Raw genomic sequence first — 25,282 nt, 5'->3', positions numbered from 1 at the left:
TAGTACCAAACCACTTGCACCCATTACAAAAAAGGGGAATACAAGTTTAATGTCATTTCAACTCAATTGATCTGTTTTAAAAGCAAGATTTTGTCCCTAAAATACACTTGATTGGTAGTTAGCACTTGGTCTCCATCAATGAGTACCCCAACGAATTCTTCTTTTAACTTCATGAGTGACTCTAATTATTTCCCCCTCTTATCTCCCAGTCAAACTTATCCTTTGCTACCAAATCATTACTCCTCCTTCACGAGGGCTTTGAATTTCCCGTGTCAATCTTTGACTACAATTTAAACAATCATTTCATCGCAAGTTTCTATTTTGGGAATAATGTGAGTGATGGCCCCCTCTTGGAGGATTTCATTTGTTTGTTATTATTATTTTAAAATATCAGTTTTGTAAATATTTTAATTAACAAATGAATATCATTGGTTATGTGTTCTCCGTATCATCCTTATTTGGACGCATTGATCCTTATTATTAGGTTTTTGCATTTAAATTGTACAAGAAGAATTTATTTTTTAAGATTGTTAATAATTTAAAATATGTTGTTTTAATATAATCAAAGTATCTTAATTAATTAATATTTTTTTTTTAATATTTGATTATAATTAACTTTAACATATTTGTTTATTAAGATGATTTGTAAAATAAGTAATATATAGATATGAAAAATTAAAAATTTAAGTTCACTGTGGCTATCCTTTCTACACATTGCACCATTGACTAAATTTCAAAAAAATTCAAGAACACAACGATTTTTTAAAAAAAAATTTCACCATTTGATTTTCATGATATGTATATTTTGTGATCGAAAAAAACAAAAAAATTGAGAAAATTTCGCTGTGTTTTTGTGAATATGAAAAAGAATTAGTCGTTGGTGCATTTTGTATGGAGATTAGCCAGGACCCATTTGTTGTGGTTTTAATTTTAGTGAATAATGAGGATGCTCTTCAGTTTTGGCTTGGGCAAACTTGAGTGTGGCTTTCCCATAATTTTTTTAATAATATTATCTTCTGTTAAAGAGAATTCACACTTTTCATATTTAAAAAAACAAAAAAAAAACTGTTTTCAAAATACATGTAGAACTATAGAACTGTTGAGCTTTGAAAATATGATAGATCTCTCATTCTAGTTATTTTAGACAATTGTTTAGCGCAAGCTTGTAACATTTTATAATGTGTTAAAAAGAGAACCAGTGGTGATTGATTGAGAAAGTTTTGAGATCTTAAAATTACACACAACAATGTTGAGTTCTGAAAATAGGATATATAAACAATTGATTTGCCATTTTGACATTACAGGTATTTTAGACAAATGTGAAGTTTGAGTTTGTAGATTCTCCAACTGTGGAGAAAAATAACATTAGATTCGGCCACCTCGGTCCAAGAGGCATAAGATGATACAAGAAGAGAGTATTGAGTGAGAAAACTGAATTCTTGGAGGATCACAGTTAATAATGATGCAGAATTTTGAGCGGCATATTTGGAGATAAAATGTGGAAATGAAAGTGAGCAAATTACACTAAAGGAAATTCTCTGATCACGATGAATGTGATACAACAAAAAGCCACCCCTAATTAGAAATTGCAAAAATGACTAAACCGATTTGGGATTTAGTTGCTGATTTTGGTAATTTCAAATTTTCCAGCAGCAGGTAATTTGGTGGCATCCAATTAGCCGTGGAGGGAGGTTTAACAACTTGCTTGCCTTGTTATGTCACAATGGCTGATATTGTTACGATGGAACAGATTGGGCAATATATAGGAACCCTGGGGAAATATGTGTGAGAGGGAGGGGACACAATGTGAATAAACTTTTCCTACAATTGAGGCTGCTTGTACAAGCCAGGCTCATTTGAGGCCTGCTTGGCTTGGTTGTGCCAATTCTCATAGTTTAAAAAGTGGGTGATTGATTGGTATCATGGCATTGATTGGGTTGATTTAGTCGATACTCTAGCCAATGTGGCTCTTGGAACTCAGTATGCTTGTGTGATGACTTATTGATGGCCCGTAAGAGTTTGCATTAGTGATTGATGATGTATGTCTTTATCCGCATTTTGAACTTGGTTCAATTGATTTTTCATGGTCTTCGGAAAAGTGTTCTTTAGAAGATCTTGAACCTTGAATTTGAACCAATTAGTTTAGGGTTCAAAGGTTCAAAGATGTCCTTATCTCATGTCGGGACATTTTCTCACTTTTCATCTTATGTCGAGCCAAAATCTTGAATTCAAACTCGAGCCAATTGGTTCAAAGGTTTAAAGTTCAAAAGGTTCAACCTTTGTATTAGTATGTACCCGGCACGAAATGCTTTCTTTGCTAGCAGACTTCGGTGCTTTCACTTGAACTTCGAACTCCTTAACGGGTCAGTTCAAGTTCAAAGTTCAATTCCATGGGGTTAATCTAAGTCATTTTTTTAGTCTGTTTTTAGCAAGCACTATGTCCCAATATTTTCTTGGTGGATTGAACTTGAATCTTGAACAAACTATTTTATTGTTCAAAGATTCAAAGTTCATAAGCTAAAAAGTTGGTCGTCCATAGACACATCGTTGTACGGAGGTAGTTAACCTTTCCGAAAAATATGAAAAGACGGGCATTAAATGGCATTTGGTAAGGATGACAGCGGAAGGGAAATTTAGTACGTGCGGAAGTAAAGGTATTCATTGATGAGTATGACGCCCTGTGATATCGGTAATTTCCCTATCATTTAGTGAAGTTGTCCTATTGGTCTATGTTTTCATAAAATCCTTTTTCTAGTTATTCTGCCATGATTGCATGAGGTAAGTGCTCTGTCATTTTTTGGAGCTAAAAGAAGGTAACGGGTTAGTATTTTCATTAGGGGATTTTCGAGCATTTCAGTTTAGTGAATCTTATTTTCTTTTCCCAAAACTCTTGTTTTTATTTTCTTTTCTGGTAAAACAAGCTCATATGGCATCTTTTCTGTCGTTTCCTTGATTGAATGGAGCTTGAAAATCTGCAATTATCCCATGGCCACTTCTCGCCCCAAATTGCCAAAAGAAAAGAAACCCACACCCTTAACGAGTTTTCTAGCAGAATTAGGAGACACCACGCTTGTAGATAAGGAAATTGAAAGGATCATGTCAAGATTTGAAAAATCCAGACCTGGGTCTATTGCTGAAAGGGTGTTTGTAAGTGGGTTGATACAAGTCGCAAGGTTTCCTAAAGCCATTCTTTGTCCTGAGTTGGTTCTTGAATGTAGGGAGAAGTGTGATGCCACAGAAAAATATATTGGAACCCATATTGGTGAAGTCCTAATATATGTTAATCGTATCACGGTCATAGGCACTTTGAGAATCCCACCTAAGGAGGTATATGAAGACTGGACCATTAGTCTATCTTACTCCCAATTTACCATGAATGCCAAGGATTTCAACAACAGTATTGCCAAGAACTGGCTGCTAAAACCAAAAAGGGGTGGTTCTCAATTGCCCCTGCCCTTAACCCAGGACATATGATTCCAGAAATTAGGGATGTTATCCTTTCGCTGAACAGAATAAAAGGGAATCAACATGCCTTGCTCTGGGAAAATTTGATGTATTTCTTTATTCCATCCTACATGAAGGCAAGCACATTGACTGGGCAGAAATAATAGCAGACAGATTGCATGAAGAACTTTCACAAGTGTATGGAACTATGGGTTTCTATATGTCATCCTACTTGTTCTATATTCTAACTTGTTGTAGGGAATGGTAGGGTTTGCCTCACCAAGTCTGGGTTGATAATATGACCATCTATAACTATTACCCCCTACTTCAGAAAAAGATGAACCGTAAAGATTTCAAAAGGGTACAGGATACTTTCCTAGCCAAACTGGTTTTCAAGTTACAAGGAAAAGAGAATAGGAGATTATCAGAGGAAGTAGCTCAGCTGATCACAATCTATGGTAGTATCTTTATCCAATTCCCTATTTTGAGGATTGGTGGGTACCAAGGTAAACCTTTGAAATTACCAAGATACTACTTAGACCAATATGTGTTGATTGACGTATGCCGACAAGTCGCAGATGTTGATAAAAATTGCATAGCTAGAAGAGACTCCGGATACACTTTCCCTATGGAGTTGGATCATTATTGTTGTAAAAGTATTCAAGATGCTTTCAAGTTGGAATCTAAACTAAAAAGTATGAACTTGAAGTCATATTCGGCTCGTTCCCAATTCAACAATAAGGGCTTTGCACAATCTCAGATTGAATTACATCCCTCCTTCACCCATGAACCTCAAATAGAAAATTATGGGGCCGACTGTGAAGATGACTTTGAAGGAAAATGTGGTGGTCTAGATTCACTTTGAGACAAATTGTGGAATTCAGGTTGCAGATGGACACCATGAGTATTGAAGAAGAGCAGAATGAGGTGGTGACCTAGAATTTATTGAACAAGTTGAGGCTTTCCCTAGACCTAAACTGGATTGGAGCAGACCAGAAGAGGATGGCCTTCACGCCAGAACCCTCCTTGTCATTGAAAGAACTGAAAAGTGGCTCGAAGAGAAGAGGATGCCAAGATTGGGACAAGCAAATTAGGGTCCTCAGATAGGCTCGACTAGTTCTAGCCCTACATTACCTCCTCATACTGATAGAGTTGTCACATGTCCTCCTGTAGGTAAGCAGGAACCTGAACCCAAAGCTGAATCCGCTGCTCAAAAGTTAGTTCAAGTTCAACCTTCACCCAGGGTTACCCATTCACGCAACCAGAGAAAGAAGGCACAGAAACTCATCATGATTGACTTGGATATAGAGCAGGACAAAGGTGAACCAGTAGTAGAGTCCATAGCTGAAAGCATTCCAGAAGCCATGGACCAAGGGAACTAATAGGCAATTGATGGTGCTAACACTTTTGAGTTTGTTAGCTATTAGTAACCCATCAGACTTTCAGACACTTCAGCCCAAAGGTAGTTCCTCTGCACCTAATTGGTTCAATTTCTCTGCTAATAAAAAGAGAAGCATAGTTTCGGTGACCATCCCAGTTCAAGATATGGTAAGCAAGTGTTTAGGTAAAACACCCAAGAGCAAAAAGTCTAAAGTCAAAGGTAGCTAAGAATAGGATAAGAAAATAGGGCATTGGGTTGCTGATGTTTACAAACCCATTGGTGACAAAAACCATGATGAGGTCATGCCGCAAGATTACATCGTTGAGAGGACCGATCTTGGATTTGTTACCACAGCTACAGACATGAAGATTTGGAATACAAGTAGTCAAAAGATTGCAAGAAGGATTTTGAAGGAGTGGAAGGAAAAGAGAGAATTGAAATAGTCCCTGAAGTTGATGGCTAATTACATTCATGTTCTCCAGAATTCTGATGCCCTAGCATTGACAGATGCCACCCCTCTAGTTGATTTTACATCCCCTGCAAATCAGAAATTCTTGGACCAGATGAAAAGAGACAGGTCGGTTGCTCAAGTATGCAACAGTTGGGTAGATTCAGTGAAGTCTCATGGAGTTAATTACATTTATAACTTCATCGAGACCAAAAAGCGAGCAGACAATGTAATGGCCCAATTGGAATCAGAGCTCAATGTGTGGGAAGCAGAGAGAGTGAAGAGGGAAGAATATATCATATAAATCAATGAAGTTCAGACTTACGGCATAGCCAAGTTTCTGGTGGAAAAGCCTAATGCTGGTGTAGGTGTTGATTTCCTATCCATGGCCAACGCTAACCTAGAGTGGAGGAACGCAATGATCGATCAAAGCCTAGAGGAATGCTCCGAGCTTTTGAAAGAGATGAAATGTCTCAAAGAAATCCTAAATAGTGATATTAAATGTACTGATATCATAATTATGGAAAACGAAGATCAGCCAGATTGAGGAACCCAAGAAGTAGTGACTGCCTCTCAGGATAAAATGAAGATTATGAAGGAGATTAAGGACGTTTCAGTAAAGGATTTCACTACTGTTGCACAGACTCATTCCATAATGATTATCTGCGGAGATCACCTAAAAGCACAAGAAAGAAAGATGGACCATATCCACAGAGTGGTGAATATATGGAAACTGAGGCTGGGACATTTGGGTGTAACCCAGCAGAAAGAACTGATCGGGTTTATGGCAGCACACAAAGAGTGGAAAGAAGCTGGTGGAAGACTTCCTGTGGCCCATGATCAAAATGTCGGTCCATCTGTCCCAGCTGCAAAATAGATAGGACTTAGGGGTTGATAGCCCATAGCATGCTTTACTTTTTTGTTAGAAGTTTTAAAAACTATGTTTAAACTTGTAGGTTTATAAACTCCGGTGGGAGTTAGTTTTAAAAACTGAATCTGGAAGCCCTGCATGGCAATATTACTATGCTTTTATGATTTTGAGAGGGTCGGCTCTATGAATACTTGTTCTATAGTTACCTCTGAAACTATTTTCGGTGATATCATTTTTGCTATGCCGTTTGAAGTTTAATGATAAATGTGACAAATCAGTTGGTTTCTCATTTTAGATTGTTATCCATCTGTGATCTTATGGTTATCAGTGGTTTGGGATTTTGATTTTGTATGGAATGGAATCCCGTGCTATGACAATCTATTTTTGTTGTTGAATGGCAAATGGTATATGTTCATTTTTATGTTCAGTTATAGCCTGATCTCTTTTGTATAAGTGTTCTTGACAGTAAGTTGTGTGGCTTATTTAAAGACAATCAATTCATTTTGCACATTCTTACATGTTTATGAGAGTGTTTCGAAAAGCCTTAAGTTCTTTCTAGTTAAAAGAGCATGTTTAAAATCATTCTTTCAAAATAAAGATTGCTTGCCATATCATTCTAGAAGGGAGCTGTGCCTTCAAACACAGAGAGTTCCCAAGGACAAGGGACTCAATTGTTTGTGATTTGTTTTTCCTGTTAATAAAACAGAGTCCAGTTAGATATTTCATATCCAAAAGGGAAAAACTGTTCACCAACATATGTGATGTTGCAGATAGTCAATTATTGATTGCAAATGGGGTTATTCATGTCTAAGAATATTTATATCACTTCCCTGAGCTCTTGACAACATATCGATGAATCACTAGTTTGATGGTCTGGTACTGTACAAAAAGCAACAACTACGGATACTCCATTGCATTCGGTGTGTAAGAAGAAACTAATGTGGCTCTTAACAGCAGTTACTTACAAAAGGCTGAGGAGGATATTCAAAACAAACCACAGTTTAAGCGTTCACGCTATCAACATGGTGCTTGGAGATGAGTTCTTTTGGGCAATTCATCACCATAGGGTGAATATTAATTTCTCAGCGATGTTTCTTGCCACATCGCGAAATGTGAGTGAAATATAGGCGACAACAAAGACTATGTGCAAGATGTTGAATTGCAACAATTTCTTGGATGGATTGGACATCATTCTAGAGAATGTGGACCCAAAGCATGGGGTTCCTTTGCCGAAGGATTGCTATGTCCTTCAATGACATGGGAAGGAGGTTACCAAGTTTCCACTATTCCATTCCCCAGACCCTTCTATCTTTCACAGAGGAAGTGTGTTGTGGAAAGAATGTGTCATAGATAATGACAGTGATTGTTCTGGGAGGGACAAATGGCTTGCTACAAAAGTATCTCAAGGAAGAGGGCTTTAAGAGCTTTAGGTTGGAGGAGACTGAGTTTGATGTGGACATTGTGGAAGAAAAGGGTGAGTCGGGCAGTGTGTAGAAGGATTTGGATGATGCAGTGACTCTGGATAACATGTCAATTATGGCCTAGAATGCATTTCCGAACCCCTGCTGGCTGCTGGGAAACATGGGCTTCCCAGCATTTGATCTTGGGGTTCGTTCTGGTAAGTGTAGGGTTTCAAGTTAGAAAATATCCATTTTTTTGCTTTGTATATGGTGGTCAGCTCCATTCTGTCCTCGGGAGCTCAGGGGCTGTCAGTATCTGGTATAGTTTTGTGTATGATGCTCCTTTTTGTGCTAGGATGCTGGATGGGGTAGCAAATTCTCTAGTAACAGTTGGCTGCAGTTTGCTACTGCATTGATGCTCTTTAATCTTGTGAAAGACATGTCTAAATGTAAGGAGATATAACTTTTAATTTTAATACAAACTAGTGCAGCCCCATATCTGCTTTTAGCTAATAAAAATTAGTCTTGTATTAATGGCGTTGTACTTGCAAATCCAAGGTTGAGGGTTGAATTTTTCCAGCTTAGAACAAAAAAACAAAACTGTAGGTTTCAAAATTTAAATTTTATGAAATGTGTGCCCATTTTTAAAACGACCAGAAATATATTGTAAATTTATATTGTTATCCACTACACTTTAAAGCATGTACCTGTTTTAAAAATCAAAATGAGTAAGCATTTCATATGGATAAAAATTGAAGTTAGAGATCCCAACCCTAGTTCGGTACCCATTCATATTGGGGGTTTTTCAAGCCGTCACTAAAACTGAATCCATTAGCTTGCACTTACACATATATCACATAAACTAAAGTTTGACTGATCAAAATCAAATTTCCATCATTCTCACAATAAAAACAAAATCAATAGTGCTAAACATTCCATACTGAAGTTGGCTATTCGACTAGCTTAGAAGTCCGATTGGGTGCATAATGTTAAAAATCTGTGACAGCAATTGAAATGATGACAAAGATCATTTCCTTTGTAACCTGCCACTCCTTCAAAAACTTCTCTCCACAAGCTCCCGCACCTTCATTTCCACCTTATTTAAAAAATTGATGCTCATAAGAATATTTAGTCTCATTCTTATGCTTATGATGTATGGATCAGATAGAGGAGAATGGGAATTATTGTTACATCGACAATTAACTCAAGGATGCCACTTCCTAAACAAACACTTCATGACCTGGAGGACATTGAAGACAAGAATGAAAACAGTGACAACTTCAATAATGTACTAAATGTTATTAAGCGTTGTCATCGTAACAAATCTGAAGTCCATTCATTTCAAATGGTTGACCAAATGAAAAAATTTCAAATCAGACCAAATAAAAAATACTCTTGTATTAATGGAGTTGTACGTGCAAATCCAAGGTTGCGGGTTGAATTTTTCCAGCTTAGAACAAATAATAAACTGTAGGTTTCAAAATTTAAATTTTATGAAATGTGTGCCCATTTTTGAAGGACCACAAATATATTGTAAATTGATATTGTCACCCACTACACTTTAAAACATGTACCTGTTTTAAAAATCAAAATAAGTAACCATTTCATATGGATAAAAATTGAAGTTAGAGAGCCCAACCCCAGTTGGGTACCCATTCATATTGGGGGTTTTTCAAGCCGTCACTAAAATTGAACCCATTAGCTTGCACTTACACATATCACATAAACTAAAGTTTGACTGATCAAAATCAAATTTCCATCATTCTCACAATAAAAACAAAATCAATAGTGCTAAACATTCCATACTGAAGTTGGCTATTCGACTAGCTTAGAAGTCCAATTAGGTGCATAATGTTAAAAATTCATGACAGCAATTGAAATGATGGGAAAGATCATTTCCTTTGTAACTTGCCACTCCTTCAAAAACTTCTCTCCACAAGCTCCCGCACCTTCATTTCCACCTTATTTAAAAATTGGAACTCAAAAGAATATTTAGTCTCATTCTTATGCTTATGATGTATGGATCAGATAGAGGAGAATGGGAATTACTGTTACATCAACAATGATCTCAAGGATGCCACTTCCTAAACAAACACACTTCATGACCTGGAGGACATTGAAGACAAGAATGAAAACAGTGACAACTTCAATAATGTACTAAATGTTTTAAGAGTTGTGATCATATAAAATCTGAAGTCCATTCATTTCAAATGGTTGACCAAATGATAAATTTTCAAATCAGACCAAATGTTCGTTTTGCTGCCTCCAGAGTATTAGACATAAGCATGGCAATAGTCATTGGACCAACACCACCAGGTACAGGAGTTATTGCTGAAGCTATTCTTGAAGCCTCTTTGTAGCAAACATCACCAACTAATCGGTATCTTCTCTCATCATTACAATCCTGGAAAAATGTTAACTTCCTTTATCAAAAACATCTTTTGAAAATAAATTGATGGTAGAAAATAGATGGTCGACACTTGCCATACCTCCATTACATTTATGCCAACATCAATTACCACCGCACCAGGTTTCAGCCAACTACCACGAACCAAATTTGGCACACCTGCTGCAGAAATAACAATATCTGCTTTGCGTATAATATCTTCAGGATTCTTGGTGTAAGAATGAACAATAGTAACAGTTGCATTGTGCCTCTGCCAAAATAAAAACAATCGACAATGAGGATTCTCCCTGTGAAGTTATTCCACATAATGATAAAGAAAGCCACAATAAAGGTTCATAAAAAATTAATCAAAATAAGAATTGTTAGAAAGACAAAGGATTGTAAAGTTGTATCAATATCATGATGTCGAAGGGAATTGATTTCACAAAAAACACACCTGCAAAAGAATAGCAGCAGGCATTCCAACGATATTGGAACAGCCTATTACAACTGCTCTTTTTCCCATCATATCTATTCTGGATCGAAGCAGCAACTCTATGCATCCTTTTGGTGTGCAGGGTACAAATAGAGGCTCTCTCCCTTGCATTGCTAGGCATCCAATATTTAGAGGATGGAACCCGTCAACATCCTTCTCTATGCTAACAGCATTCAAAATCTTCTCCTCATTGATATGCTGTTCACTATCCCACAACATGAGTAAATTCGTGATAACAGACAAATATAAAGGATGAGAAAATGGTAATAAATCATTAAATTGACAAAACAAAAAACTTTGCAACTGTACATCCACCTTTTCTGTTCTTCCCATTTTCCCACATCAATTAAGATGCTTAGGCAATCCAAGTAATTTCTTTTTTGTCATCTTTGGGGATAAATTTATATGTTTACAGAAAATATTTGGACAATCATAAGACATGGCCAGGAGGACCATCTGATTTCACAGGAAAAAATATTAAAGCAAATGACTGAAGCAAGTTTTACAAAATCTGTTCTATGCAATGCAAGTACCAAATTGATAGATAGTTCAGGTGTCTCATAATGCATGTGCTATAATTATATAGAAGTACGCCGACACACTGTAGCCTTCAAAATCAAAGGTCCACACTGACAGATAGACAATGCAAGACGATTGCACTGTCTACAGCCATTGGAACCTTTTCGCCAATTCATTTTATTCTCTGTTGACAGACAACATGATTGACATATGTCAAATCAACTTCATTTTCCAATTTCTAATGGACAGCAGAGCCCGCCTTTGCTGTCTTCTGCTTGGCAGCAACCTCATTCACCTTTCTCACATGAACAGCTAGAGTAATCAATTGTTAGGGAGAAATGTGTTATGCTGTTTTTGATGGCATGGCCATCTCTGCTATTTGCCTTTCAATCTGATTTATGCTACATTTTTCTGGTCTTTGATTGGATTTTTTATTATTTTTATGGAATAAGATTAGATTGGTGTTTCTAATGAAATCTCTTCCTTCCCGTTTGCTGAAGTACCTAGCCTGTGCTCCTGAGAGAGAGATTGTAATAGGCTTCGAACACACTGTCATTAGTTTCAGGTTACCACAGATTCTAATTTGGGAAACATTATAAAACCTAGATCATTGTGAACAATAAAAGATATAAATTAAAACTCTTAATTATATTGAAAAGCAGTTTAGAGAAAGACAGAGTTGAAAGAATAAAATTATTAAACACTACTGCTGGTTGAAATCTAGCAAGCTATGTTATTTATGCATATGAAATTATCTATGTTTTGATCATTTTAAGTTGTAACTCATTTTTTGAGGCCAGTATTTTGATGCCAGCAAGAGAAACAAGTTACAAAAATATGCACACCGAGATGAAAAGTAAAAGAAAAGACTGACAGAGACAGTATGCCAAGTAAATGGAGCCAAAAGGGACATGACATGCAACTGACCCTGCAGCCTCATGTAAATCAATGAAGGAACCCCACTTACCTCTGGTTGCTTTGCATCCTGCATTTGTATCCCAGTTTTTGGCCCTGCATATTTAATTTCTATACATGGCTTCAAACCTCTTTTACTGGATAGTTTCAATTTTCAGAAGGAAACTAATTTTAATTTATTAAGGCTCTTAATTCAAATGATTTCCAATCATTTGAATTATCTGAAATCATTTATGCGACTTCCTTCAAATGATTTCAAAAAATTTGAAATGATGTTCTCCCTCCGACGCGACTTCCTTCCTTCCGCACCTATTCATCACCTTCCCCACGGTCTTCCATGGCTTTTGTGCACTATGATTCAGGTGTCTGTGCATTGGCTGTCATCGTTTGTTTCCTTGCTCGTGGCTCTTCTCACTGGTTGCGTGTTGTGGGTTACCATCACCGTGTTTTACCTTACCTTTCCTTGCTTCGGATCCGAGGGTTTCTGGCTTTTGTCTCGCATTCCCACGTCCTGTCTCTCATTCCCACGATGATTATTGTTACTAGTGGCGGATTGCTCCTAGTCGAGGTTGGGTGTGACGACCTCGGGCTTTTTATTATTGTGGTTGCTACAGGTTGCGGATTGGCTACTAGTCGAGGTTGTTACTGCTGTGATTGCGACTGGCTGTGATTGCTCCTCCTCCTTTCAACAACGTTACTAGTGATTACTGGGGATTCCTGCCGTGATTGCTTCTTCTTATGACAGTGTGTGATTGGCTACTGGTCGAGGTTGTTATTGCTGTGATTGCGACTGGCTGTGATTGCTCCTACTCCTTCCAACAACGATATTGTTGCTTACTGGTGGTTATTGTGTTTCTTGCCGTGATTGCTTCTTCATACTGTGATTCCTATCATGATTGCTTCTTCATACAACAATGTGTTTGCGGGTTTTTGAGTTGGTGTTTTCTTTGTTTCTTTGTGTTTGACACGTGAGCTCTGCTTCATACTGGTTGCTACTTGTTGGTGTTCTCTGCTGGGTTTCAACTATGTCTGACGTTGGGGACTCTTGCTCATCACAAGGTCAGTAAACATTTGACTTATTAGCAGCTTTGTGATAGGATTTCCAAGCTGGAGATGGATAACCTGCAGTTAAAACAGAAAATTGTCTCTTTGACTGATACTATCTCAGAACTCAAGACTACCACAAGCTCCAACTCGTCTTTGATTCAAGGCTTTTCTAATACTTTCACCTCCAAGACTGCAAGTCTACAAACCAATATCAATTCCATTATCGCGCAACTTGATGGGCTTAATACCATCAAAGAGGAACAATCAGTTATAGCATCAAAGCATTCTTCTCTTATCTCTGAAACTGAATAGAAAGTTAAGTCATGGGCCTCCTTTTGCAATAACACAGATACTACGCCTTTAGCTACTTTTGACAAGATGGTTCAAGGGAAGATTGAAGATGAGTATCTTTTCTTCTTATTTTTGTTCTACGCTTGTATCGGACACCGTTTGGTGCCCCTGTTGTTGTCAGCTCTCTTGTTGTAATCCTCCAGTCCCATAGACCTTTTGGTGGTCTTTTGTTGGACATTAATATTATTATCTTAATAATGTAGATCAGAACTCCAAATATAACTAAATAACTTTGGTTCACAGTTGACATTGATATCAATATCAGAGAACATGGAATCATGCAACACTTTGCAGAGTTCTGTAAACAAAAAAGGATGTACAATAATTATATTTTGAACTGTCATCTCCCTCACCCCCTCCTCTCTCTCTTCCTCTCTCTGTTACTTATCTCCCCGTCTATATTTATCTATCTCTACTTTCTATTTGTTTGTTTCTTTACATGTCTCTCTACTTTGATTCCCCTGCCCCCTCTCTTTTATCTCCTTATATCTCTATCTTTATATCACTCTATCTGTCATCTATATCTTTGTCTATCTATCCTTTTTCCTCTTCCTCTATGTCTCTCTATCTCTTCATTTTTACTTTTCCACCTTGTCTTCCTAACTCTCCCTCTATCTTTATCTCTCCCTATATCTATTTATTTCTCTCCCTCTTCCTCTCCCTTTATCTAGATCTTTACCTCTATCTTCTCTCCCTCTCTATTTATAATCATGTATCCCTCTATCTACCCGTCCATCTCTTCCCCTCTATAGAATGGTTATAGTGCAGTATACCAGAACATGAATTCAATATTACCACTATCAACATGTGCAATGATTACCAATGACAATCATACCAATTATGTGCAAGGGAAAATAGCATTCTTTATTTAAAACCCAAAACAACAAGTACATCATTCATGCTCAAATGTTCTTAAATAAGTGCTCGATTGGTTAGGGAGACCAACCGAAACATCCCCTTGCTACCTAACTACCCATACCCACTATTAACTATCTCTAATTACATCATTGTTTTGTTATTCTACGTTATCCCCCCCCCCCCAAAAAAAAAAAAAAAAAAACTTCTAGATGACTACTCAACAACCAAAACGAAACTATACTTCAAAACGTAGGGTGGGAAACGTCCATGAACTGGATATCTATATCTATTAGGCCTCCTCTATATCTATACTTCTTTCCTTCTCTATCTCTATTTGTCCATATTTCTTCTTGCATATCTCCTATTATCTCCATCTCATTATCTCTTTATCTCTCTACAGCTATATCTTTATCCTTCTCTCTCCGTTTCTATATATTGATGTCTTTCCCTCCCTTCTCTCACACCCTTCTATATCTCCATCTCTATCTCTGTCTCCCTCTCTATCTTTATACCTCCTATCTCCTTATCAACCCCCCCTCCCCTGGCCTCTCTCTCTCTCCCCCCTTTAACCCCATGTATTGTACAAGTGTATGCAATAAATAGCCCATTTTTTTCTCTATTTGACCTACCAGACCTATTTGGCGTATCTATTGTGCACCAAGGTGCAACCGCTCGTAAATTAACTCAAATTGAATGTCGTTTGTATTATGTTTATGCTATATTGAATTCAAAGTAGAATTGCTACAAAAGTAAATAGTGTACAAATGAATCATCATCAATATTGGACTTATGCTTTTATAGAATCCTATGTGGGGCAAATAGACAATAAGAAATTGTACTAAATGGATCATGCACATAATCAACAAGAAGTGAATAAATTCATCTTTAACTATCAATTTAGTAAACCAATTTATAAGCTCTATTAAACTACCTGTGGCAAAGGAAGTTGAACCAAAACACCATGGACAGATGGATCATTATTAAAACTCTTAACAGCTCTCAGTACCTCATCTTCACTGGAATTTTCAGGAAAGTCTCTACCTAGTGATATGATTCCTGTCTCTTCACAAGCTTGTTTCTTGCAGCGAACATAGATCTCTGAATCTCTTCTTGCTCCAACTAGGACTACAGCTAAACCTGGGACCTTGCCAAGTGTGTATCTCATTCTGGATACTTCAGCTGCGACTTCACCTATTATTTCTTGTGCAGCCACTTTTCCATCAATCACTGTTGCTATTGACTCCACAGATACTGAAAATTCCAAAACATGTCCAAAAACTTCCATTAACAATACCATACAAAATGCTGAAGGCAACGGAACAAAACAAAAATTCCAAAAAAGAATTGGTTATTAACAACGTGATATGAAGCATAGGTGAGACAATCAATTTACCAAACTTAAAAGACTGAGATAACATAATACAAAGGGCAGGTGAATCAATCCATTTACCATTTTGTCAAGGCAACAGACTGAGATAGTTGTTGAGAAACAGATTTCAAACTGAAGAATGGTATAACTAACCAGTAAAGGTTCTAATATAATATTCAAAGATAAAATTTCAGAAGCTGAAAATATCAGTGCCTTTGTTAAAGGTAGTACTCCTAACCTGAATATCAAAAAAATCAAATATTTGGTTAGGATGATAAGTTCTACTCAATGATCCGGTCATCAACATTCAAGTTATTGCAGGTTATCTGGTAAATTATTGACTCACAACTCCAATCAGTTGACCATATTTTCACAGCACATTATCCAAAAAATTAGAAAAGTTAATGCAAAATCACAAAACTGATAACAATCTTTTTTAATCTTTTCTTCATGGAGACAACTCTTCTCCATTGCACCTAAGGGTCTGTGCATTTATTCCTGATATTTTGGCACCAAGACAAAACGGATTACTTAAAGTTTCTAGAAAATCTTGTACTCTTAGAAGCTGGATTTTATATAAAGTACACTACATCATCAGCAAGTCTGAAATATAGAACAAGATGAAACTGCATGAAATTATTGATACAATCTTACCGAAACATCATGATTCATAACCTTTGTTGATTACCTCTCAAAATCATTTGCAGTCATGTTCATTCCATTGATAAGTTGATTGAAAGAGTAGCCACATGAAAGGTTGCCAATACATCAACAACAACAATCTGATCATTGTTCTCTCTAATAAAATTTGTAACCAGTTAACAGAAGTATCCACAGCAGCTGGCATATGGTTACATATGCATATCTAGTTAAAAATATTATATCCTGAATTGTGATCAAGCAATGCTTACTTACCACAATCAAAATTTGGGAGTGTCCAAGAAATCTATACATCCATGAACTCCCTTGTCATAATCATGTCACTGGCCTTAACTCTGTGGCCATCTTGCAATGCCAGAGACAGCACAATTTCATGTACCCACAAAGAAATCAAAGATTTGAGATCACATAGAGAATTAGATAAGGAGGTAGAGGATTTGTAGAAGGAAAACAGAGAAACTGAAATGAGTTCTCTAACAGAGAAATATCAATGACGGAACTAAGAGACAAAAAGAAGACCACGACTAGGAGAAATATGTTGGGACAGACCCTCAAAATAATACAAGAATAGCATATAAGCAAAATGAAAGGGGATTCTTAAGGACTAATAAGGAATAATGGGCTCTAGGAAAAGGATTTGGAATGTGAGGAAAAGGAGCATGACCAACATATCAGGGTAATAACACATTCAATCCCCAAAAGTCCTAAATTTACAAAGGAAGCTATTTGAGCAAAAGAGGGGTGCCCTATTTTGCTAAGACAAAATGGGGCATGTGTGTAAGGAACACCACTTTCTTTTGATTGGAGGATAAGAGAAATACATTGCACGAATTGTGGCAAATAAAGGAGGCTGTTAGAATATTCTCAAGGTATAGGTGTACATGTTTTGTGATTTGGGGCCACAGTGATTGTTAATGGACACTTTTCATTGGTGCCAAAGAGTAGAATGCTTTGTGCTCTCTAGGAATGATGAAAAGAGACCATAAACTATAAAACACATTATAAATGTCATCCTTCTTGGCATTGAGTCATGAATTATTTTCTCTAATTGCCTATATAAACCAAGGTTTTTGAGTCATTTGAGTTGTGAGTTGACTTTCTTTTTTATCTTTATTTGAATGGGACTTAGTTCAACAATAGCATAATTAAGAGGGGTGGAGACGTATTTGAGAGCTAGGGCAAATGAAATAGTAAAAACCCAAACTGCCATCCATGGAGGAGGGCCTTCTGGGCATGGAGGTTGAGCAGGGAGCTAAATAAGGAGCATGATGGTGGGTTGCTTAAAGATGAGGAGGATGAGATACTCCTAGATATCTTGCTACAGGCTTGCACTTTTGCTCTCTTGGATGTAGAAAACGATGTCTCTGATGATAAGCAAAGCATTATTGAGGATTACAATCCTGAACTGATGGTTTTGTGTGATGCTGAGGATGTTATGGCATGTCATGGGACAGAGCTTCTGTTTGTGGAGCCTTCTGCTGCAGCCACTCCCCTTATCTGTGGTTTGAGGAAGGTTTCTTCTCTACCCCTCCTTCTCCCAACTTAAATGTTGTTTCAGGGGGGCAGAGGTGTGTTGGATAGCGTGGCGACTCCCCCTATTGATAGTGGTGATGCCATCATTGAATCTTATCGCACTGGTGAGCTGAAATGAGATTCTTCCACTAGGGCAAGCTCCCATGTTGCTGGTAATGGTAGTGTTTCTGATGGCCCCTTGGGCAGGTGCTGAGGCTAGAGATGTCAAAATTGAGATAGATGTTGGGCCCACTCCAATTGCTATTGGGGCAGACTCCAATGGGTTGGGCATGTTGGTGGAATCCCCCTTGGTGTGGGTGTTTCTCAGAATGAGGCTTTTACCTCTTTTGATTCAATTCTGGTTGGTTCTAGTGGGAAGTCGTCTTCATTCTCAACCCCTCAGTTGATTCTAGGGCTAGTTTCCAAGATGGTGCTGTTTGGAATGTGTGGTCTTGTTCTTTTGGGGTTTCTGTTTAAATGTTGGCTAGGCCTCCCCCTAGAGATTGCTCTCTTAAGGTAGGCACTTGAAGTGGATATCCTAATTTGTTGCTCACTTGGTCTTCAGATTGGCTGAAGGCATGTGAACCATTTAACCAAATGCCTCATAAATATGGTCTCATTAAATGTCATGTACTTCTAATTTTTTTAACAAATCCTTTTGTGCAAACTGAAACAATTCACAGCAACTGCACTAGCAGGCATGTATGCAAAATGTGGAGGCATTTACACGGCATGTGAAATGTTTAACCAGATGCCTCAGAAAAATGTGGTCTTCTTGAATGCCATGAGTGCTGATTGTTCGAACAAATCCATTTTGTGCAAACTGCAAACTGAAGTACTCATGTGCCTTGTCAAACTGAAACAGTTCATGTGCCTTGTCTATGCATTCAAATTTTTAAATCTGCATAATGTCTACCAGGACAGTTGCAACTAAGGTAGATAAATTTCCTCTTATCTGTTTTACAAATTTGCATACATGTCTACCATGACAGGGATGTTTGTATTATTTTTTCCTAGCTTAGAGTTAGACTGCTAAAATTAAAAAATGATGAAAATGAAAAGGCTGAGCCTGAAACTATGGTTTTAAATTGTCAAACGGCTCTGATATTTTTTTATTATTTCATGTTGAATGTCAGGTGGGGGAAAGCAAGCTTTGTACCCATTGTGACCATGTTTCAAGGAAAAATGGTACAGGTAGAACAGCCACAATCAAATGCAAGTTTTGTCCAATGGCATGGCAAGGAACTTACAAAAGGGTGAAGACTCATTTCCTTCAGATAACTAAAATAGGTGTTGGTCCTTGTCCGAATGAGGTAGAACGATAAGATGTTGTGAGAGATCAAGAAAGGGCTTGTGGAAAGTCTTAATATGAGCTCCTCTCATGTTTCAGTAACAGGGGCAAGTGCTACAACTCATAATCATAATATGAGACAAAAGTAGATGTATCTTATAGAGATGCAGCAAGACAACATCCTCACAAGAGACCACACATTGGCAGCTCAAACCCCATTGGAAGCCTTATCTGAGGTGCAAGGCCAAGAAGCAATTGATGCAGTGATTGTGCAATTCTTTTATGCAAATGGAAAACCATTTACAGTCTATATGTATGAAGAGGATGAAGTAGAATGGGAAGATGAGCTTCGCTAGGATCATATTACAATAAGATGAATTTCATAAGAGGAAGAAAGAGAAGAAAGAAGGAGAAAGGAACAGATGGAATTTTCATTAAAGGTAAAGAAAAAGAAACAATGAGTGGATAAGAAAGAGAGGTGGTTGAAGAGGAAGCACAATAATCTCAAGTGTTCATGAGTTCCTAACTCATGGAATATTTTGTTTATTTCTGGTGACTAATTAGGCAACTATTGTACACTTTTCATAAGGTGTGGAGTTTGAGGCAATGGCCTAAAAAACAAAAATTGGTTAACTCGTCAAACATCTTCGAGTTGAATTGTCAAGCATTTCTCAAAGTTGAATCGTCGAGTATGTTTAAGGTTAGCTTGTTGAGCCGACAGAAGTCATGTAATATTGGCTTAGGGTTAGGATTTTCTAAAGAGAGTATATAGCTTCTTGCAGCAGTATTGTGTTGTAAGGGAGATTGCAGATTGCAACAGGTTGAAGTTACTAGATAATAATATTGGACTCTGTTTGGTGGATGTAGCCCAGGATTGGATGAACCATGAAAAAATCTGTCTTCTGTTCCATTTATGTGTGCTTTATTCCTTTGAGTTATTGGTTATATTTGCATGTAATTGTTATTTTGTCTAAATAATCCTAACAAGTGGTATCAAAGCCAAGTTGTTTTCAGTTATCCTCTGCAAGAAGTTCTTACAGTTGGGTGGGAGTCTCACAATTGCATGGGAGTCTCACAATTGAGTGGGAGTAATGACAAATGAGGGTAATTTGAAGGTTGAAAAGTTTAAAGGGGAGAACTTTTAGTTATAGAAAATGCAAATGGAGGACTATCTTTACCAGAAGGATTTATGGCAGCCATTAGGAGGAAAATCCAAGAAAGACTCAAATATGTCCAATGAGGATTGGAATATTTTGGACACAAAGACACTTGGAAGTATTCATTTATGCCTAGCACAATCGATGGTATTTAATATTACAAAAGTGAAGAGAGAGTTGATGGAAACCCTGACAAAGTTGTAAGAAAAGCCTTCCAATTCAAATAAGGTATTTCTCATGAAGCTTTTATTTAATATGAAGATGGTAGAAGGTGGGTCTATTGTGTTAGAGAAAAAGGCTAATTTAATTTCATTTATTAAATTACCTTTTGTCCCTTCTTAAGATTTCGCTTTATGCATTTTTTAGCTTTCTCTATTTAATAATTATTTAATAATTATTAAATAGCCCTCACCTTTAGGTTTCCCTTTTTGGGTTTCGATCTCCTTTTATAAGGATTGATCTCTTTGTAATTAATTAATCTCTTAAATAATTTCTTCTTATTCTAAATATACAATTTGCATATTTTTCAGATCAAACCCTTGCCTCTTCTTGTCTTTTTCTTCTCCATGACAGGTTTTGTACATGCAGGTATTCTTGGGCTTCGTGGATTTGATTTGCATATTTTCTCAAATCCTAGATGGTATCAGAGCCAGATTTAGTGTAGCTTGTTTGGTATTTGGAGAAAAAGGGAGAACAAGGGTTTGGCGGATCAGATCTAGTGTTTTTCGGGTATTTCCTAAGAAAACAAGGGGGTCAGTGATTTTCGAAGTATTTTGAGGCTAAACGGATGTCACAGATGGATCCAGAAGGTGTCCAAACCTCCATTTCCATATAAAGTTTGTCCGATATGGACAACGTTGATTCAGGAGGCAAAAAAAATTTGCCTGGTAGGGCCATATGGCCTCTGCACGCATTCCGAGGTGAGAAATTCATCAAAATTGAATTTTTTTTTTTTTAAAAGCAAGTTTTTACCCACCGTGGTTAACTAACCGCTGTGGTCACCACTACAGTTACCGCTTAGCAGCCCGCCTAGCGGCTCCACCCTGCGGCCGCTCAACTTCCTGGCTGCCACTCTACCAACGGTGCAGGATTTTTTCTTTTAATTATTATTATTTTTATTTTAAAAATAATAATTTTTTGTGATTTTTCAGGGGCCCTATTGGTTTTTTCTTCATAGCTTGAGCATACGAACGTATTTTTTTGATCCAAAAAAATGCGTCGGAAAGCTAGTTCCGAGATGGAGATATTGGTGCAGGTGTTTTTTGGTTTTGATGTATTTTGGTTGCCTATTTTGGCAGTCAAAGCCGGATGTCAATTTTTCACTCTGGAGGGCATATCTTGAGCGTCCCACATCCGTTTTTCCAAAACATTATATTTTTGAAAATCTGGTTCTCTCTACTTTTTAGAAATACTGTAATTTCTTCCAAATTCTGCTCCATGCTCTTTCTATCATGTTTTTGGCTTTTTTTCTCTATGATGGATATCTGGCTATTTCAGGTCTGGGGATCGTTTTCTTAGAATGGGATCTCTTCTTTTGGGCTGTACTATCTATTGTATCAGCTTTTTTCCCATTCTGATCATTGTTGATATCATTTGTAAACATTTTTATGCAAATGTATTGAGATAAAGTGCCACTCCTTGCTTTTCAGGATCCTTTTCATCATTGTGATTTATTGTACTAGCACTATATTATAAAGTGTCATAGGGGGATAGTTGATTGCCATTTAGTGCCCTCTTTCTTTGTCAAGTGAGTGTCCCTTCCACGACATTAGCCCCATGATGTGTTAGTGACACGTGCCTTTATAGGTGTCTGTACCCTCACTCTCAATGTGCCTGGTTCTTTATGTTTTGTAGGAGATTTTTGGCCCACTTTCTCAGCTCCCTGTCACCTCACCCTTGTCTACATTAAAAGGGGTTCTTTTGTTGTTCCTAATGCTTCCTTGGTTCGTTAGAGTGAGCTATGTATTCAGTATTTGATCCTATGTACTAGGCGATTGCAGTGGCTAGATACCTATGCATTTCGGTGAGATGGATCATCTACCATATAGGCACTCTTCTTTTCGTTCTATTTCAAAGGGGGTTCTTCAGATTAGCAGTTTCCTTTTGATAGAGTTTGCGGCTTCTTCATACTTCAGTGGTTTCCTAAGTCCTTCATGATCACTCTTTGTTCCTATTTTCTGGAACATTCCTCTAATTGGAGGCTTCTTCAGTCCTTCACTAGATTTTCTACTATCTTTATTTGGAGTAGAGTTTTTCTCACTAGGTTTTCTCTATTTCTCCGTTTTATAGAGATTTTGTTGTGATTGGGTACCTCATTAGGCCTTGTTGTCGGGACCCAAGTTTGCTTTCTACATTGTTGCTCATCTTAAGGAGGTGTTAGAGAAGAAGGCTAATTTAATTTCATTTATTAAATTACCTTTTCTCCCTTCTTAAGATTTCGCTTTATGCATTTTTTAGCTTTCTCTATTTAATAATTATTAATTATTAAATAGCTTTCACCTTTAGGTTACCCTTTGTAACTTATTAGGTTACCCTTTTTGAGTTTTGATCTCCTTTTATAAGGATTGATCTCTTTGTAATTAATTAATCTCTTGAATAATCTCTTCTTATTCTGAATATACAATTTGCATGTTTTTCAGATCAAACCCTTTACTCTTCTTGTCTTTTTCTTCTCCGTGACAGGTTTTGTACATGCAAGTGTTCTTGGGCTTCGTGGATTTAATTTGCATATTTACTCAAATCCTACATATTGTTGAGCATTTAAATGAGTTTAATAGAGTTACTAGTCAATTATCTTCTGTAAATGTCAATTTTGATGAAGAATTTAGGGCTCTCTTAACTCTATGTTCTTTGCCTAATAGTTTGAATGGCTTGGTAATGGTTGTTAGTAGCTCTATTTCTTGTTCAAATACCCTAAAATTTAATAATATTGTGGTGGTATCCTGTGTAACAAACGAATTTCCATAACCAACTTAAAACACCTAATTATCTGATAAGTAACTGATTCCATTTCACATGACAATGACTTCCATTAACTAAATTTAACTATGACAAAGTAATTGTTTTCTATTCTAACTGCAAATCATATTCAGCTGATATAACGAAATAATAAATGAATACATTGATAACATTTTAACCATTGCTAACTGATAACATGTTCAGCTGAAAATAAAGTAACAACTATCTTCTATATCAACTAATATATTCATTCAATTTATGCTATTAGAAAACTAAACTATCCATTTAATCTTCTATGAATTTAAAGGTAAAAGTGCAAAAGAAAACATACAGAAATAATGGAGGAATCCCTTTATCATGTTGTTCAAGCCTCGACATTAGTGAGAGGAGAAACATTGACATAGGCTTAGCCTCCCAACCTCGGACCATACTTATCCCCACACATTCTAACATAATAGAACAACCCTCCCTACCTCGGGATCGGGCTTGAGATGTTCTTAAGTCCAGCCATCCGAGCTACCCAGTGGTTTAAGTCATCAGTTATACCTATATAATTGACAACAATGGACAAACAAAAAAAACTCATGATTGGCACATATGCCTATAACTACCTTGGCTAAGGATTTTCATTTGGGTTCATAAACCCGATCTCCACCACTCGACTTGATAACAGATTTCACTATCAGGACATGCATGAGCTATTATGTGTTTTCTTTATATAGTTATTTATATTTGATCTCATTCTTGGTTCTTGCAGGTTATCTCCACCTCTTCACTATTCATGGCTCCTTTGCCAGTGAATCCTTTGAAAGATTATAATCATTCTATTTATTTTACACCTCTTCACCATTCATGGCTTCTTTGCCAATGAATTCCTCGATGTTGCAAATATTCGGAATGATAACACTTGCATTCACATTAATTCATGTAAATTCAATTAAGTTTTCAATCATTGAGTTCAAAATTGCAACAATCCCATGGTTAAACGATGGAATTCAGAAAGGGGTCCCAATGTACTAGCAAGGTATCGGTCTGCATGAAATTCCGACTATGGATGATAGGTTGGAAGTTATGCATCAAAATACACTTTCCATTCAGTCTGCTGTTTATATTATACAGCAGCAACAAAATATTCAAAGGTAAACGTTTTCAAACAAAACACTGATTTCTTGGTATGATATTCAAAAAGAGAAAATAAAGAAAGCCAACCAAAGTCGGTTTGGACTTAGCAAGGAAAGGCACGTGACCTGCAAACAGTATCGGCTTTCTTCCTTCCACGGCCGGAGTTCTTGGTCACCTGTTGTGTATCTCTTTTCTCTAAACTCCTATCATTGATAGATTTGAAGGGAGAAAGGAATAATTCGGAATTAAGAACTTCTGAATGGTTATATATTTCTGAGATTGTTCTCACTCGGCTTGAAAAGAAAACAGAGCAGATGGGAAAGGGAGATTGAGAAAAAAATGCAGAAGGAAAAGAAGTTGTTCCCAAATCGATTCATGGTATTCTTTTAATGGTTAGTCGTGACTACTCCGCTACCATCGGTTACCAAAAAGACTCTTCGAATACATCATAAATTTGATTTTAAAAGGAGAGAAATAAAAAGGGAAAAGAAATAAGGAGTTGAAAAGTTTAAATTTATATTTTATTATTATTATATGCTCTTATATACATTCACGTATGTATATTGATGAGGTGACTTCATTAGATTATATTATTATAATTTATTGGTGCCATTTCATTTTTATCTATATGTGTTCGTATTCAAGTGTTTGTAATAATGATAAAATAAGAAAATTCAATAATAAATCTCTGAAGGTGAGAATTATATTTTAATTTAGATTATTTAATGTTTTTATTATATTGTTTTCCTAATAGCTCATGTGGTCCATAATGTAACCTGTGGTCAAGTCTTCATATCCTTTCCAAGGAAGTCTTAGGTTATACCTATCGATCCTGATGACTAGACCAAATGACCATCCCATTCCAATGATCCTGTTTAGCAATGCTTCCCCTCTCTTCAGTCTTCTCCTGCAATCACCCAAGCAAAACATTCTCGCCAACACATTAATTCAAAATATATTGATCGCTAATTCAAATCAAACAATTGTTAATCATCTAATGACAGTTATAGATTACTAGTTATTTCATCGACGTCTATAATAACTAACTCATTTCACATGATCATGAAAGAAATAACTCGTTATCGGTTGGTACAATG

The 25,282-nt window shown here is 36.8% G+C and overlaps 1 protein-coding gene across 4 annotated transcripts in view; it reads right to left on the bottom strand.

The window, feature by feature from the left end:
- Positions 1–9,283: 9,283 nt before the first annotated feature.
- The window catches only part of LOC149532115 (bifunctional protein FolD 2-like), a 35,256-nt gene continuing 19,257 nt past the window's right edge, over positions 9,284–25,282 (bottom strand). For all 4 annotated transcript variants that reach the window (XM_089811500.1, XM_089811501.1, XM_089811502.1 and 1 more), the window contains 4 exons: positions 15,048–15,367; positions 10,388–10,624; positions 10,034–10,201; positions 9,284–9,948 (listed from right to left, as the gene is read on the bottom strand). In XM_089811500.1, the coding sequence (XP_089667626.1) occupies positions 9,778–9,948; positions 10,034–10,201; positions 10,388–10,624; positions 15,048–15,367 (896 nt within the window). In that variant the 3' untranslated portion in view covers positions 9,284–9,777. The remainder of the gene's footprint in view (positions 9,949–10,033; positions 10,202–10,387; positions 10,625–15,047; positions 15,368–25,282) is intronic.

This window comes from Cupressus sempervirens, chromosome 11, assembly GCF_028749045.1.
Source record: "Cupressus sempervirens isolate cs-2001-9-10 chromosome 11, ASM2874904v1, whole genome shotgun sequence".
Classification (NCBI taxonomy): Eukaryota; Viridiplantae; Streptophyta; class Pinopsida; order Cupressales; family Cupressaceae; genus Cupressus; species Cupressus sempervirens.
The sequence above is the reverse complement of the archived record's forward strand: the minus strand, read 5'-3'. Positions and strand labels throughout refer to the sequence as shown.